Source organism: Lampris incognitus, chromosome 7, assembly GCF_029633865.1.
Source record: "Lampris incognitus isolate fLamInc1 chromosome 7, fLamInc1.hap2, whole genome shotgun sequence".
NCBI lineage: Eukaryota > Metazoa > Chordata > Actinopteri > Lampriformes > Lampridae > Lampris > Lampris incognitus.
The window spans coordinates 47282052-47300090 of NC_079217.1; the positions used below are offsets into that span (position 1 = coordinate 47282052).

General features: G+C 44.5%; 1 protein-coding gene across 5 annotated transcripts in view; it reads right to left on the bottom strand.

The window, feature by feature from the left end:
• The window catches only part of sh3bgr (SH3 domain binding glutamate-rich protein), a 70394-nt gene that overhangs the window by 9717 nt on the left and 42638 nt on the right, over positions 1-18039 (bottom strand). For 3 of the 5 annotated variants that reach the window (XM_056283553.1, XM_056283555.1, XM_056283552.1), the window contains 4 exons: positions 16211-16243; positions 10272-10304; positions 5934-5966; positions 1319-1379 (listed from right to left, as the gene is read on the bottom strand). In XM_056283553.1, coding sequence (XP_056139528.1) covers positions 1362-1379; positions 5934-5966; positions 10272-10304; positions 16211-16243 — 117 coding nt within the window. In that variant the 3' untranslated portion in view covers positions 1319-1361. The remainder of the gene's footprint in view (positions 1-1318; positions 1380-5933; positions 5967-10271; positions 10305-16210; positions 16244-18039) is intronic. The other 2 variants (XM_056283556.1, XM_056283557.1) reach the window with 2 other exon arrangements.

Below are 18039 nucleotides of genomic sequence, written 5' to 3' on the forward strand. Positions count from 1 at the left end.
GCTCCCTGACGCCTCTGGGTGCACGCGCTTCCAATTGCCTCATGGTCTCACCATCCGACTTCTGACACCTATGTAGTGAATTCAGGGGGCAGCTGGGATGCGCTTCCCAAAGACAAAACCACATGTCGAAAAACTACAAGAACTTCAAGAATACACATGCTAACAAACACAAATATCCAAACTAAAAAAAAAAATCTCTGTCCAAGGGAACGAACACAAGCCAGGATGACTGTCGGACTCCCGGCCTGAATGGGCTAGCAGTCAGCTTAGCCTGCCCCGCTTCCACATCCTGTCAGACTGCCCTCGGTGCCTCCTCCTTGATTGCAGCTCCAGGCAGGGGCCGTGGTCCTTGGGCCCACCAGACGCAGCAGACCAAGCTCTCCCAGCTGATCAGATGCCAGCTCTCCCAGCCAGACACCTTTGACACACTTCCCCGCACTCCACACGATGACACCAAAAACACCACAGTCAAGGCCAGGCAAGGCCGCCGCCAGACCGCCCTAGGTGTTATTGGAACTGCCGGTCTGCATGGGCTAGCAGTTAGCTTAGCCTGCCCCGCATCTGCATCCTGTCAGATTGCCCTCGGTGTTACCTCATCAGTCGCATGCTGTACAACCTCAGGTTCCATCGTCTGCTGTATCCATCAGTTTCATTAATTTTCTATTTCATTTAAAGGATTTTGTTCCTCCGAGCCATTCCACCTGCTCTTCAGTGTGGCATTTTTTCTTTTTTAAATCGGATACCTCAAGAAAGCTGTGGTCGATGGATTTCTTCAGGCCCCCAGTACTCATGGTTTTTTTGGTTGCTATCCGTTTAGGGTTGTCCATGCTCTTGTTCTGATCAGAACTAGTTGATTTTGGGTGTCAAGGCTCAGCTAATGTAATTTTGCAATTCCCCTGGCTTTGTATCGTATTTGTCTGGTTCTTCTTATTTGTCTTCTTCCTCTTCTTCTTCTGTTAGTGATGTTGCTTGTTATTAGGGTTTACAAAGTTGAATGCTGCCGTCTAGTATATAGGTCTGTGTCAGTAATTTTCAATAACAGATCACTTCCTACATTTGCAGTTGTAGTTAGAGAGGACAAGATGTTGCCAAAAGTCATGTGAGCAGAGGCCATCAAGGAGGTTTACAGATTTTTCTTTTCAATTGCGAAATCTGCTGTACATATTACCAAGAATGATTTACAATTACAGATTGCATTTCATTTTTACAATTTTTTTTTGTTGCAAAAATTACAATGCCTGTCACATTGTAATTTGTTACAAATGCGACAATGTTATGTGAAATTTGTTGTGTCATTATTCTCGCCTCGTAGAAGTACCTGGAGTGCAGTGAGTAATGTCCTCAATCTCTCATGGCTCCAACTAGTGGTCTTCTTCCTCCTATTAAAACAGATAGTAACACATTAACTAACAAAATATGGAAATGAATGATGAAAGAGGACAGAGGGAGCATGAAAGAGGACAGAGGGAGGAAGCAATCAAAAATATATAAAAATCTTAGTCTATAATCAACCCAAGGCAGTGGGACCTAGGGCTGGGTGATACATTGATTATTACATTGATATCATGATATAAGAATCTGGAATTTTGGATACTGTAATATTGTGATATGGTATAATTGTTTTGTTTTGTTTTTGTTGTTTATTTTGGGGTCTTTTTTTGTTGTTGTTAATCTCACCCCCCCCCCCCCCCCGGACGCTCAGATGGCTGAGCAGAATAAACCGCCGTTCTTGCCATCCGCTCGTCATGTGGCTGGCTGGGAGTTCGTATCCCAGACTCGCCGTAACCGGTCGCAACCAGAGCGTCCACGGGATAAGGCATTCATTAGGCCACCCTTACCCAAGGGATAGTGGGTGTAGATCGGTGTAGTGTTTGGGGACTTGTCGTTCTCCAGTGACCCCTCTGGCCCATCCGGGCACCTGCAGCCAAGCAACCGAAGGCAGTCTCCTTCGCGGCCTGAGCGTAATAAAATCCATGCGAGGCTTCAGCGTGTAAAATAGCGAGAGCAGCCGACACGAGTTTGAAGGAAACTGATGTTACGACTATCTCCTTCCTGTGGAAACGTGAGCCAGGGGAGTTATTCTACAAGAGTTACAGCCATATGCCATTGGGTTAATCAGGTGGGATAAGAGGAAAACTAAAAATAAATTTAGATTTTAAAAAAAAAATGCCCCCTTTTTCTCCCCAATTTGTATCCGGCCAATTACCCCACTCTTCCGAGCCGCCCCGGTCGCTCCTCCATCCCCTCTGCCAATCCGGGGGGGGGGGGGGCTGCAGACTACCACATGCCTCTCTGATACATGTGGAGCCACCAGGCACTTCTTTTCACCTGATAGTGAGGAGTTTGCGACCAAGCTGGAGGTAACACAGAAATTCGAACAGGCAATCCCCATGTTGGTAGGCAACAGAATAGACCACTACGCTACCCGGACTCCCTGTGATATGCTATAATTTTTTAAAAGGCTGCATTATAGGAGAGGCATGAAACGTTCTGGACTTGTTAGACTGTTGTAGCTGTTGTGGTATTTACCTGCTTGGGTATCACATCCACATTATTAATGACTGTTCATCAAAAATCTCTTGTATGTAAATATCTCATGAAAGCGCTAATAGTCATCCCAACAATATTGTCATAATATTAATATTAAGGTATTGGATCAAAGATATTTGATTTTGCCCATATCGCCCAACCCTGGTGGGTCCCACGTATTTTGTTCCATAAATTAAAGCAAAAACGAGTCATCAGACACAGTTAGTAAGATGAAGACAACAAAGAAAAAAAGGCAATATGACACTTTGCTGTGTAAAAATAAATATTAGGGTTTACTGCTGTGCTTTGCCCTGAAAGCACTTCAAGAAGCATACTGTCAAAATCAAGACTTAAGCTAAGGCAACTATTTAGGAAAAAAATTATTTTTCATTCTTAGTTGCTGTAATAATGCTATTTTTTCTTCCACTTTTTCTTCCCCTTTAGAGAAAAAAAATCTGAAAGAAAGGAGAAAAAGTGTCTTGTGAAGTCACGGTACCAAAAGTCTCATGGTAAAGGAATATAATGTTAATCATTTAAAGTAAAGGTCGCTAACAGGTGGAGGATATACACTGTATTCATAATCGTAATACGTGTTATCCTGAAAACTGCTTCCTACAAGTGGCGCAACAGGCATTACACACCCAGACGGATAATGGAAGTGGTTAGCCACAGGTGACACCATCATATGCTTTGAGTGAAAGCAGGGAGAAAGGTAAAAAACAGAAGCATTCTAAAACGGATCATCACATTCCTTGAAACTGGAAGGAATTTGCTGAAATACAACCACTTCAGATTGGCTGATGGGGCAGTAGGCCTGCTTTCAGCAGCATTAGGACTGCCTATAGAGTTAATACGTGGTGGCGCAGTGGTTAGAAGCGGCACGGCGGCGCAGTGTTTAGCACGATCGCCTCACAGCAAGAAGATCCTGCGTTTGAGACCCAGGGTGGTCCAACCTTGGGATCATCCCAGTTCGTCCTCTGTATGAAGTTTGCATGTTCTCCCCGTGTCTGCATGGTTTTCCTCTGGGGGCTCCGGTTTCCTCCCACAGTCCAAACACATGTAGGTAAGGTGAATCGGCCGTACTAAATTGTTAGGTTTGAATGTGTGTGTGTGTGTGTGTGTGTGTGTGTGTGTGTGTGTGTGTGTGTGTGTGTGTGTGTGTGTGTGTGTGTGTGTGTCTGTGTGTGGGCCCTGTGATGGCCTGGCAGCATGTCCAAGGTGTCTCCCCACCTGCGCCCAGTGACTGCTGGGTTAGGCTCCAGCTTCCCTTTGACCCTGCGAGCAGGATAAGTGGTTTGGGTAATGGATGGATGGATATAGAGTTAATACAGTTCCCAAGGGCCAAAATAGAGTTAACATTACAAGCTATTATTAGATTCCATGATCAATGAAGTCACAGTATTATGGTAATAATCATAGCTAAAGTGTATTATATGGATAAAAGGTTTGTGGACTAACTTAACCTTGAACCAAAATATTTTTGCTTCCATCCATCCATCCATTATCCAACCTGCTTTTCCTGCACTGAGGGTCGCGGGGATGGTGGAGCCTATCCCAGCAGTCATTGAGTGTCAGGCAAGGAGACACCCTGGACAGGCCATCACGGGGCCGGCACACACATTCACACCTAGGGCCAATTTAGTATGGCCAATTCACCTGACCTACATGTCTTTTGACTTTGGGAGGAAACCGGAACACCCACAGGAAACCCACGCAGACACGGGGAGAACATGCAAACTCCACACAGAGGACGACCCAGGATGACCCTCGAGGTTGGACTACCCCTGGGCTTGAACCCAGGACCTTCTTGCTATGAGGTGACCATGCTAACCACTGCGCTACCGTGCCATGTATTTTCACTTCATAACAAAACAATCCAGGTGGTTCACTATCCACACAGACTCAGTTTTCTCCTTCAGCGTTTGTCACACCCGTTAATTTTCACAAATTGAAGTGGTTAATCGAAGTAAACATGTTTCATTTACCCACCGCAGGTTAGGCGGGAAGTTGCCAACACACTTTTCATAAAGCATGCACAAAACAACTAAAACTTAACTTGTTAAGCTATGAACTCCGGTTGACACTTCCAGAGGAAAATAAAACAAGATCGAACGCAGGATTCAAAATACTTTCATAACATTCATTGTGGTCAGAAAACTGTTGCGCTCCACCATCCAACCCACAAACACTTCAATTACTTACTTAAAAGTCTCCCATCAGCACCTTAGTCACACAGAGTCCAGGAGGATTATCTTATCTTATTCTGTTCTTTTGACTTGTGTGGGTTTTTGCCCTTCGCCTGGTTCTCGTGTGAGTCTGCCTGCGGGGCCACATCGGGGTGACGGTGTGCTTCTCTTGCCCATGTACTGATCTCTCTATTGTCTCTGACATGGTGATGATCGCCGCTTGTCTGTGAGTTTGTGTATGTCTGGGTAGACTGTAAGAACTGAATTGCCCTTCTGGGATAGATAAAGTTCTAATAATTTGAATTATACATCCCACACTTATCAGGTACCTATCAGATAAGTGACCAATCCCAATCTCCTACATCAATTTTATCACATTTCATATTGATATTTGCATCCAGCATCCCCACGACCCTGAGAGCAGGATAAGCAGTTTGGATAATGGATGGATGGATGAATATTGATATTTAATAAGTTAAAATATTGTAATGTAAATTAAAATATCGCTGTTGCAGGTTTTTTTTAATTAATGTCAAAGCTCTCAATATGGCTCAAAGAAAGAAAGAAAGATAGATAGATAGATAGATAGATAGATAGATAGATAGATAGATAGATAGATAGATAGATAGATAGATAGATAGATAGATAGATAGATAGATAGATAGATACATTTATGAAACCAAGTCGGGAAGTTCTTGTGGCAAAAATAATGTGGCAATGTAGCAAAAAGAAATGCACATGTTCTCTTTCAAAAAGCAAATGCAATAAAAGTCAGCAGTCGTGTGTAAAGTGACATTGAGAGCCCTGCAACAGCAGAATTGAAATGACATCTGACTTATGCTCATGTGCACACACTCACTGCAGCACATTTCTCTTCTTGATTAATCAATATAGAAATACATTAACTTTTTCCAGGCTTGGGAAGAAAATGCCTAGAGACAAGAAGGTCACAATGAACACCCAGGAAGTGAGGTCACAACATGAGCATTTTGCAGTGTCATCTTTTAAGTAACAGTCACAAAAACAAACAGCAACAAAAACAAAAATGAGCTCTGTCATACGCCAACATTTAGGATAAGCTGCATACACAACTGCTTTGTGGGGAGAAAGAAGAGTATGGGAATTCATATAAACCAAGAAAGTCTTGAAGAGCCCTTTCCATCTCAAGGGCTCCAGACCATGCAGTTTAGGGGGAAAGAATCTTTCAGCCAAATATACCTCTAATACTTCATCTTCACCTTCTTCTTCTTCCTGAGAAAGAGGATATCAGGCTGTTAAGTATTAAAATGTCAGAAAAGGAAGAGAAGGTAATAGATGCAATGGCCTTTGCATGTTTATGGTACCTGAATTGGCTAAACAAAAGGAATAAATCAAATGCTACTTGGAATTATCTCTATAAATTTAAACTGATCTTAAGCTTTACATGCTTTGTCTTTCATGCTGAACTATGTCAGCCATCACTATAGTACAGAATTTACAATCCATGCAGCACAGAGAGGGAGAGAGAGAGAGAATGTATTTCCTTAAATATACTATATATGTAGCAAATTCAGGGAGCAGCTGGGAACCGCCACAGCTGGGACGCGAACCAGGGTCTCCTGCACCATGGGCAACTACTATGTTAACCGGTCGACTAAAGGGTCCACACCATTTGCCAACTGGCTAGTGAGTCTACTCACTCATGATTGTTACACTACCCCCCCCCCCCTTCATTAAGCATATATCCTCGCTCAGGCCTCTGGGCAAACCTGCTTCCAATGGCCTCACGGTCTTACCATACCACTTCTGACACCACTGTAGTGAATTCAGGTGGCAGCCGTGGGAGCCGCCACAGCCGGGACTTGAACCCGGGTCTCCCGTACCACAGGCAACTATGTTAACCAGTCAAATAAAGGGTCCGACCCCTCCCTTATATTTGCGAACATCCTTAACAGCATCTCCTCCACGTCTCCGTTCAGCCTCAACTTCTGTTTCTCTCTCATGCACCCTAGATTCCAGTTTCTGGAGTTGCTTCTTGCCAACCTTCATAGCCAGGTTCTCAGCCTCATCCAGACGCTGCTGCAGGTCCTTGACAATGACCTTGGGTTCTTCTTCATCCTCTCTAGGTGAGCATTTGTATCCTGCTCTTTCTTCAGCTCCATCATAGCAGCATCAGTGATGGCCTTCTTAACCTTCTCTTTTGCATTTCTGACTTCCTGAAGAGTGTCATCCACTTCACTTTTGACCTGAATGAGGTCAGCCTCAAGCTTCTTCTTTGTGTTAAGTAGGATTGTATTCTGAGAGTGCAACAGTCCAACACGTTCACTAGCATCTGCCAGCTCTTGTTCAGCCACATTGTGGCCTCTGTCTGTCTGTTCCAGAGCAGCCCTCAGCTCCTCAATTTCAGCCACCATGAGACCATTTGTATGCCCCACCATGGCAGCCTAATCCCGCAGTCCTCCTGTGATCTGAGAGCATCGTCAGGGTGCAGCTGGGCATCCTTAAGTTGTCCCTGAACATTCCTCAGCTGCTTCTGGTCCTCAGCAGCCTGGCGGTTAGTGTGACTCAGCTGAAGCCACGCCTCATTCATGTCTTCCTCCATCTTCTTCTTAATTCTCACAGCATCATTCCTGCTCCTGACCTTAGAGACCAGAGTGCTCTGCATGGAGTCAGCCTTCTCTGCCAGTTTCCTGCCAACCTCACACTTAATTTGGTTGCATTCCAGCTGGACATGCATAATCTTGGACTCTTCATGTTCCATAGTTCCCTCAGCCTCTTCAAGAGCTATCTGAATCTCAGCCTTTTCTTTCTCCACCTGCTTCTTGGATTTCTCCAGCTCGCTGGTGCTCTTTACAGTCTCACCAATCTGCTCAGTCAGATCGGAGGTATCCTGTTACAGGTTCTTGTTCTCACGTTTCATGGTCTCCAGCTGGTCAAGAGCCTCCTCATAGGAGTTCTTCATCTTGAACAGCTCAGTGCTGAGAGAACGAGCGTCTTTCTGAGCTCATCCAAGCTCTACCTGACCCTCATCATATTTCTGTTACCATTCTGCCAAGAACTTATCGAAGTTTCTCTACTTTTTGTCAGGATTGCAGAAAGACCATTTGCTCTCCCTGCATCAATCATGACGTCCTCCACGTCACCCTGGAATCTCTGTTTGGTCTTCTCCGGAGGGGCACACTTGAATTCACATCCTTGATCTGCTCGTCAGCCTCCTGGAGACACCGGACAAACTTTTTCTAAGGCTCCTCCAGCTCCCCAGTGTGCTGGATAGCATCAGTTTCATACTTGGTTCTCCACTTGGCTGTTTCATTGTTGGCTTTACACATTCCAGGCTACAGATCAGCCTTGGCCTCCTCCTCCTCGTCTTCAAACTGCTCCCTCAGAAGATCACAGTCATGGCGAGTGGATTGCATGCCATGGGCAAGCGCATTCTTGGCCTTAACCTCCTCCTCGACCTGTCTCTTAAGCTGTTCAATCTGCTCTGTGAAGGCCTGTTTCTTCTGATCAGCTGGGAGACCGGAGCCTCTTTCTCTTCAAGCTGATGACCGAACTGACCATTCTCTGTCATCAGCCTTGCCCTCTGACTGCTTATATCATTTATCTGGTGAACATTCTCATCATTCTTAGCTTTGAGTTCACTAAACTGGTCTTCATGGGTGCAGCATATATTTTGAAGATCTCCCTTGACCCTTGCATTGCCTCCATGTTGGTGGAAAGGTTGTCCATCTCCCCCTTGTATTCACTCGTTTCCTTCTGAAGCTTTTGCTTGAGACGCTGCAGGTTGTCAATCTGCTATTCCAGCTCTGCAACACTAAGCCTGCTTTTTGCGGAGCGCAGCAGCAGTTGCTTCATGTTGCAAAGTGTACTCCTCAAAATCGCGACTTAGTTTGTGGAACTAAGCTTCACACTTCTTGTTCATCTCAGTCTCAGTGGCAGTGGCTCCTCCAGCCTCAAGTGTCTCACAGATCTGTTCAAGTTCCCTGGAGAGGTCAGCTCTCTGTTTCTCAACCTTGCCATGAGCAGCACCCTCAGCCTCAATTTCTTCCTCCAGTTCCTCAATACGAGCCTGGAGCTCCTTTTTCTTCTTCTGTAATTGAGCACCCAAAGATTGTTCATCCTCAATCTCACTCAGAAGCTGGCTTGTCTAAAAGTCCTTCTTCTTCAGTTTCTCCTCAGACTGCTGTTTGTCATTCTGAATTTGCTCTCTCTCTCTCTCTCTCTCTCTCTCTCTCTCTCTCTCTCTCTCTCTCTCTCTCTCTCTCTCTCTCTCTCTCTCTCTCTCTCTCTCTCTCTCTCTCTCTCTCTCTCTCACTCTTTCTCTCTCTCTCTCTCTCTCTCTCTCTCTATATATATATATATATATATATATATATATAGCGAGTGAGAGAGAGCGTTTTTGTTTTCCTGGAAACCATCAATGGTGTAGACAAAAGTGCTCAACAAGTGAGGAGCGGTATATTAAGAAAGATGTAGTAAAAAAAAACTTTAAGGCGCCGTGACGAACCAGAGGAGGTGCTAGTACAGCAACCAAGACACATACCCACATCTGACTTCCCACAAGATGCAGCAGACCAAGGTCTCCCTGCCAATCCAGTGCCAGCTCTCCCAGCCATCAAATGAAGACAAAACAAACTTAGACTCAGACATGGACAAAGACACTGCATTGACGGCACTGGGTGAGGCCACTGCAAATGTAAGTTTGCACCGCCATCTTCCCACACCCGGTACTGTGTGAGGCCGCTGCAAACGTGAATTCGCGCCACCATCTTCCCACAATGGAAACGGAAAGGACACCGGAGGCGGAAATTTTATTTATTTATTTAACTCATTTAATAACTTAAAATCTCATAATCTAACTCAAAATATCTCTGTGGCACGGTTTTTTAATCTAAATTCAAAGCTCTCAATATAGGCTTCAACAAAGACAGATAGATAGATAGATAGATAGATAGATAGATAGATAGATAGATAGATAGATAGATAGATAGATAGATAGATAGATAGATAGATAGATTCCAAATTGGGAAATTCTTGTGACAAAGACAATGTAGCATAAAGAAATACACATGTCCTCTTTCAGAAAGCAAATGCAATAAAAGTCCGCAGCTCTGTGTAAAGTGACACTGAAGAGCCCTGCAACAGCCGAACTGAAATGAGATCTGACTTATGCTCATGTTCACACACTCACTGCAGAACATTCCTCTAGTTTTAAGCAATCAATATAAAAATACATCAACCTTTTCCAGGCTTGGGAAGAAAATGCCTAGAGATGGGGAGGTCACAATGAACACCCAGGAAGTGAGGTCACAATATGAGCATTTTGCAGTGTCATGTTTTAAATAACAGTCATAAACACAAACTGCAACAAAAACAAAAAAGAGCTCCATCAAACTCCATCATTAAGCATAAGCTGCATACACAACTGCTTTGTGGGGAGAAAGAAGAGTATTGGAATTCATAGGTAAACCAAGAAAGTCTTTGTGCACAGCTCATATCATGCATGAAGAGCCCATTCCATCTCAAGGGCTCCAGACCATGCAGTTAAGGGGGAAAGAATCTTTCAGCCAAATATACCTCTAATACTTCAGCTTCAGCTTCTTCTTCTTCCTAAGAAAGAGGATATCAGCTGTTAAGTATTAAAATGTCAGAAAAGGAAGAAAAGGTAATAGATGCAATGACATTTGCATGTTTATGGTACCTGAATTGGCTAAAGAAAAGGAGTAAATCAAATGCTACTTGGAATTATCTCTATAAATTTAAATCGACCTTAAGCTTTACATGCTTTGTCTTTCATGCAGAACTATGTCAACCATCACTAGAGTACAGAATTTACAATCCATGCAGCACAGAGAGGGAGAGAGAGAGAGAATGTATTTCCTTAAATATACTATATATGTAGCAAATTTAGGGAGCAGCTGGGAACCGCTGCAGCTGGGACGTGAACCTGGGTCTCCCGCATCATGGCCGACTACTATGTTAACCAGTCGACTAAAGGGTCCACCCTATAAGCCAACCGGCTAGTGAATCTACTCACTCATGATTGTTACACCCCCCCACCCCTTTCAGGAAGCTTGTCCCCGCACTTCAGCATATATGCCTGCTCACGCCTCTGGGCACACCCGCTTACAATTGCCTCATGGTCTCACAATACCACTTCGGACACCATTGTAGTGAATTGGGGTTGCAGCCGGGAACCGCCACAGCAAGGACTTGAACCCGGGTCTCCCGCACCACAGGCAACTATGTTAACCAGTCAAATAAAGGGTCCGACCCCTCCATCATATTTGCAAACACCCTTATCAGCATCTCCTCCATGTCTTTGTTCAGCCTCAACTTCTGTTTCTAGCTCAAGCACCCTAGATTCCAGTTTCTTGAGTTGCTTCTTGCCAACCTTCATTGCCAGGTTCTCAGCCTCATCCAGACGCTGCTGCAGGTCCTTGACAATGACTTTGGGTTCTTCTTCATCCTCTCAAGGTGAGCACTTGTATCCTGCTCTTTCTTCAGCTTCATCATAGCAGCATCAGTGATGGCCTTCTTAACCTTCTCTTCTGCAATTCTGGCTTCCTGAACAGTGTCATCCACTTCACTTTTGACCTGAATGAGGTCAGCCTCAAGCTTCTTCTTTGTGTTAAGCAGGATTATATTCTGAGAGTGCAACAGTCCAACACATTCACTAGCATCTACTAGCTCTTGTTCAGCCACATTGTGGCCTCTGTCTGTCTGTTCCAGAGCAGCCCTCAGCTCCTCAATTTCAGCCACCATGAGACCATTTGTATGCTCCACCATGACAGCCTGATCCCGCAGTCCTGCTGTGCTCTGAGAGCATCGTCAAGGTGCAGCTGGGCATCCTTAAGTTGTCCCTGAACATTCCTCAGCTGCTTCTGGTCCTCAGCAGCCTGGCGGTTAGTGTGACTCAGCTGAAGCCACGTCTCATTCATGTCTTCCTCCATCTTCTTCTTAATTCTCACAGCATCATTCCTGCTCCTGACCTTAGAGATCAGAGTGCTCTGCATGGAGTCAGCCTTCTCTGCCAGTTTCCTGCCAACCTCACACTTAATTTGGTTGCATTCCAGCTGGACACGCATAATCTTGGACTCTTCATGTTCCATAGTTCCCTCAGCCTCTTCAAGAGCTATCTGAATCTCAGCCTTTTCTTTCTCCACCTGCTTCTTGGATTTCTCCAGCTCGCTGGTGCTCTTTACAGTCTCACCAATCTGCTCAGTCAGATCGGAGGTATCCTGTTACAGGTTCTTGTTCTCACGTTTCATGGTCTCCAGCTGGTCAAGAGCCTCCTCATAGGAGTTCTTAATCTTGAACAGCTCAGTGCTGAGAGAACGAGCGTCTTTCTGAGCTCATCCAAGCTCTACCTGACCCTCATCATATTTCTGTTACCATTCTGCCAAGAACTTATCGAAGTTTCTCTACTTTTTGTCAGGATTGCAGAAAGACCATTTGCTCTCCCTGCATCAATCATGACGTCCTCCACGTCACCCTGGAATCTCTGTTTGGTCTTCTCCGGAGGGGCACACTTGAATTCACATCCTCGATCTGCTCGTCAGCCTCCTGGAGACACCGGACAAACTTTTTCTAAGGCTCCTCCAGCTCCCCAGTGTGCTGGATAGCATCAGTTTCATACTTGGTTCTCCACTTGGCTGTTTCATTGTTGGCTTTACACATTCCAGGCTACAGATCAGCCTTGGCCTCCTCCTCCTCGTCTTCAAACTGCTCCCTCAGAAGATCACAGTCATGGCGAGTGGATTGCATGCCATGGGCAAGCGCATTCTTGGCCTTAACCTCCTCCTCGACCTGTCTCTTAAGCTGTTCAATCTGCTCTGTGAAGGCCTGTTTCTTCTGATCAGCTGGGAGACCGGAGCCTCATTCTCTTCAAGCTGATGACCGAACTGACCATTCTCTGTCATCAGCCTTGCCCTCTGACTGCTTATATCATTTATCTGGTGAACATTCTCATCATTCTTAGCTTTGAGTTCACTAAACTGGTCTTCATGGGTGCAGCATATATTTTGAAGATCTCCCTTGACCCTTGCATCACCTCCATGTTGGTGGAAAGGTTGTCCATCTCCCCCTTGTATTCACTCGTTTCCTTCTCAAGCTTTTGCTTGAGACGCTGCAGGTTGTCAATCTGCTATTCCAGCTCTGCAACACTGTAAGCCTGCTTCTTGCGGAGCGCAGCAGCAGTTGCTTCATGTTGCAAAGTGTACTCCTCAAAATCACGACTTAGTTTGTGGAACTAAGCTTCACACTTCTTGTTCATCTCAGTCTGAGTGGCAGTGGCTCCTCCAGCCTCAAGTCTCTCACAGATCTGTTCAAGTTCCCTGGAGAGGTCAGCTCTCTGTTTCTCAACCTTGCCATGAGCAGCACTCTCAGCCTCAATTTCTTCCTCCAGTTCCTCAATACGAGCCTGGAGCTCCTTTTTCTTCTTCTGTAATTGAGCACCCAAAGATTGTTCATCCTCAATCTCACTCGGAAGCTGGCTTGTCTAAAAGTCCTTCTTCTTCAGTTTCTCCTCAGACTGCTGTTTGTCATTCTGAATTTGCTCTCTCTCTCTCTCTCTCTCTCTCTCTCTCTCTCTCTCTCTCTCTCTCTCTCTCTCTCTCTCTCTCTCTCTCTCTCTCTCTCTATATATATATATATATATATATATATATATATATATATATATATACACTACCGTTCAAAAGTTTGGGATCACATTGAAATGTCCATATTTTTGAAGGAAAAGCACTGTACTTTTCAATGAAGATAACTTTAAACTAGTCTTAACTTTAAAGAAATACACTCTATACATTGCTAATGTGGTAAATGACTATTCTAGCTGCAAATGTCTGGTTTTTGGTGCAATATCTACATAGGTGTATAGAGGCCCATTTCAAGCAACTATCACTCCAGTGTTCTAATGGTACAATGTGTTTGCTCATTGGCTCAGAAGGCTAATTGATGATTAGAAAACCCTTGTGCAATCATGTTCACACATCTGAAAACAGTTTAGCTCGTTACAGAAGCTACAAAACTGACCTTCCTTTGAGCAGATTGAGTTTCTGGAGCGTCACATTTGTGGGGTCAATTAAACGCTCAAAATGGCCAGAAAAAGAGAACTTTCATCTGAAACTCGACAGTCTATTCTTGTTCTTAGAAATGAAGGCTATTCCATGCGAGAAATTGCTAAGAAATTGAAGATTTCCTACACCGGTGTGTACTACTCCCTTCAGAGGACAGCACAAACAGGCTCTAACCAGAGTAGAAAAAGAAGTGGGAGGCCGCGTTGCACAACTGAGCAAGAAGATAAGTACATTAGAGTCTCTAGTTTGAGAAACAGACGCCTCACAGGTCCCCAACTGGCATCTTCATTAAATAGTACCCGCAAAACACCAGTGTCAACATCTACAGTGAAGAGGCGGCTGCGGGATTCTGGGCTTCAGGGCAGAGTGGCAAAGAAAAAGCCATATCTGAGACTGACCAATAAAAGAAAAAGATTAAGATGGGCAAAAGAACACAGACATTGGACAGAGGAAGACTGGAAAAAAGTGTTGTGGACGGATGAATCCAAGTTTGAGGTGTTTGGATCACAAAGAAGAACGTTTGTGAGACGCAGAACAAATGAAAAGATGCTGGAAGAATGCCTGACGCCATCTGTTAAGCATGGTGGAGGTAATGTGATGGTCTGGGGTTGCTTTGGTGCTGGTAAGGTGGGAGATTTGTACAGGGTAAAAGGGATTCTGAATAAGGAAGGCTATCACTCCATTTTGCAACGCCATGCCATACCCAGTGGACAGCGCTTGATTGGAGCCAATTTCATCCTACAACAGGACAATGACCCTAAACACACCTCCAAATTGTGCAAGAACTATTTAGAGCAGAAGCAGGCAGCTGGTATTCTATCGGTAATGGAGTGGCCAGCGCAGTCACCAGATCTGAACCCCATTGAGCTGTTGTGGGAGCAGCTTGACCGTATGGTACGCAAGAAGTGCCCATCCAACCAATCCAACTTGTGGGAGCTGCTTCTGGAAGCGTGGGGTGCAATTTCTCCAGATTACCTCAACAAATTAACAGCTAGAATGCCAAAGGTCTGCAATGCTGTAATTGCTGCAAATGGAGGATTCTTTGATGAAAGCAAAGTTTGATGTAAAAAAAATCTTATTTCAAATACAAATCATTATTTCTAACCTTGTCAATGTCTTGACTCTATTTTCTATTCATTTCACAACATATGGTGGTGAATAAGTGTGACTTTTCATGGAAAACACAAAATTGTTTGGGTGATCCCAAACTTTTGAACGGTAGTGTATATATATATATATATATATATATATATATATATATATATATATATATATATATATATATATATATAGCGAGAGAGAGAGAGCGTTTTTGTTTTCCTGGAAACCATCAATGGTGTAGACAAAAGTGCTCAACAAGTGAGGAGAGGTATATTAAGAAAGATGGAGTAAAAAAAAACTTTAAGGCGCCGTGACGAGCCAGAGGAGGTGCTAGTACAGCAACCAAGACACATACCCACATCTGACTTCCCACAAGATGCAGCAGACCAAGGTCTCCCTGCCAATCCAGTGCCAGCTCTCCCAGCCATCAAATGAAGACAAAACAAACTTAGACTCAGACATGGACAAAGACACTGCATTGGCGGCACTGGGTGAGGCCACTGCAAATGTAAGTTTGCACCGCCATCTTCCCACACCCGGTACTGTGTGAGGCCGCTGCAAACGTGAATTTGCGCCGACGTCTTCCCACAATGGAAGCGGAAAGGACACGGGAAGCGGAAATTTTATTTATTTATTTAACTAATTTAATAACTTAAAATCTCATAATCTAACTCAAAATATCTCTGTGGCAGGTTTTTTTTAATCTAAATTCAAAGCTCTCAATATAGGCTTCAACAAAGATAGATAGATAGATAGATAGATAGATAGATAGATAGATCCCAAATTGGGAAATTCTTGTGACAAAGGCAATGTAGCAAAAAGAAATGCACATGTCCTCTTTCAAAAAGCAAATGCAATAAAAGTCTGCAGCTGTATGTAAAGTGACACTGAGAGCCCTGCAACAGCCGAACTGAAACGAGATCTGACTTGTGCTCATGTTCACACACTCACTGCAGAACATTCCTCTAGTTTTGAGCAATCAATATAAAATACATTAACTTTTTCCAGGCTGGGGAAGAAAATGCCTAGAGACAGGGAGGTCACAATGAACACCCAGGAAGTGATGTCACAATATGAGCATTTTGCAGTGTCATCTTTTAAGTAAAAGTCATCAAAACAAACTGCAACAAAAACAAAAAAGAGCTCTGTCAAACTCCATCATTAAGCATAAGCTGCATACACAACTGCTTTGTGAGGAGCAAGAAGAGTATGGGAATTCATAGGTAAACCAAGAAAGTCTTTGTGCACAGCTCATATCATGCATGAAGAGCCCATTCCATCTCAAGGGCTCCAGACCATGCAGTTAAGGGGAAAGAATCTTTCAGCCAAATATACCTCTAACACTTCAGCTTCAGCTTCTTCTTCTTCCTAAGAAAGAGGATATCAGGCTGTTAAGTATCAAAATGTCAGAAAAGGAAGAGGTAATAAGGTAATAGATGCAATGGCCTTTGCATTTTTATGGTACCTGAATTGGCTAAAGAAAAGGAGTAAATCAAACGCTACTTGGAATTATCTCTATAAATTTAAACCGATCTTAAGCTTTACATGCTTTGTCTTTCATGCAGAACTATGTCAACCATCACTAGAGTACAAAATTTACAATCCATGCAGCACAGAGAGGGAGAGAGAGAGAGAGAATGTATTTCCTTAAATATACTATATATGTAGCAAATTCAGGGAGCAGCTGGGAACCGCTGCAGCTGGGACACGACCCTGGGTCTCCCTCATCATGGCCGACTACTATGTTAACCAGTCGACTAAAGGGTCCACCCCATTAGCCAACCGGCTAGTGAGTCTACTCACTCATGATTGTTACACTACCCCCCAACCCCACCCCTTTCAGGAAGCTTGTCCCTGCACTTCAGCATATATGCCTGCACACGCCTCTGGGCACACCCTCTTCTAATGGCCTCATGGTCTCACAATACCATTTTCGGACACCATTGTAGTGAATTCGAGTGGCAGCCGTGGGAACCGCCGTAGCAAGGACTTGAACCCAGGTCAACCGCACCACAGGCAACTGTTAACCAGTCAAATAAAGGGTCAGACCCCTCTCTCATATTTGCGAACACCCTTATCATCATGTCCTCCACGTCTCCGTTCAGCCTCAACTTCTGTTTCTAGCTCATGCACCCTAGATTCCAGTTTCTGGAGTTGCTTCTTGCCAACCTTCATAGCCAGATTCTCAGCCTCATCCAGACACTGCTGCAGGTCCTTGACCGTGACCTTGGGTTCTTCTTCATCCTCTCAAGGTGAGCACTTGTATCCTGCTCTTTCTTCAGCTTCATCATAGCAGCATCAATGATGGCTTTCTTAACCTTCTCTTCTTCATTTCTGGCTTCCTGTACAGTGTCATCCGCTTCACTTTTGACCTGAATGAGGTCAGCCTCAAGCTTCTTCTTTGTGTTAAGCAGGATTGTATTCTGATGCAACAGTCCAACACGTTCACTAGCATCTGCCAGCTCTTGTTCAGCCACATTGTGGCCTCTCTCCGTCTTTTCCAGAGCAGCCCTCAGCTCCTCAATTTCAGCCACCATGAGACCATTTGTATGCCCCACTGTGGCAGCCTGATCCCGCAGTCTTGCTGTGCTCTGAGAGCATCGTCAAGGTGCAGCTGGGCATCCTTAAGTTGTCCCTGAACATTCCTCAGCTGCTTCTGGTCCTCAGCAGCCTGGCGGTTAGTGTGACTCAGCTGAAGCCGCGTCTCATTCAGGTCTCCCTCCTTCTTCTTCTTAATTCTCACAGCATCATTCCTGCTCCTGACCTTAGAGTCCCGAGTCCTCTGCATGGAGTCAGCCACCCTCTGGCTGTTCCTCTTGATTTGCACCATTTCCTGCTCCTTCTTTGCCAGTTTCCTGTCAACCTCATACTTAATTTGGTTGCGTTCCAGTTGGGTACGCATAATCTTGGACTGTTCATGTTCCAGAGTTCCCTCAGCCTCTTCAAGAGCTATCTGAATCTCAGCCTTTTCTTTCTCTACCTGCTTCTTGGATTTCTCCAGCTCGCTGGTGCTCTTTACAGTCTCACCAATCTGCTCAGTCAGATCTGAGGTCTCCTGTTACATGTTCTTGTTCTCACATTTCATGGTCTCCAGCTGGTCCATAGCCTCCCCATTGGAGTTCTTCGTCTTGAACAGCTCAGTGCTGAGAGAACGAGCCTCTTTC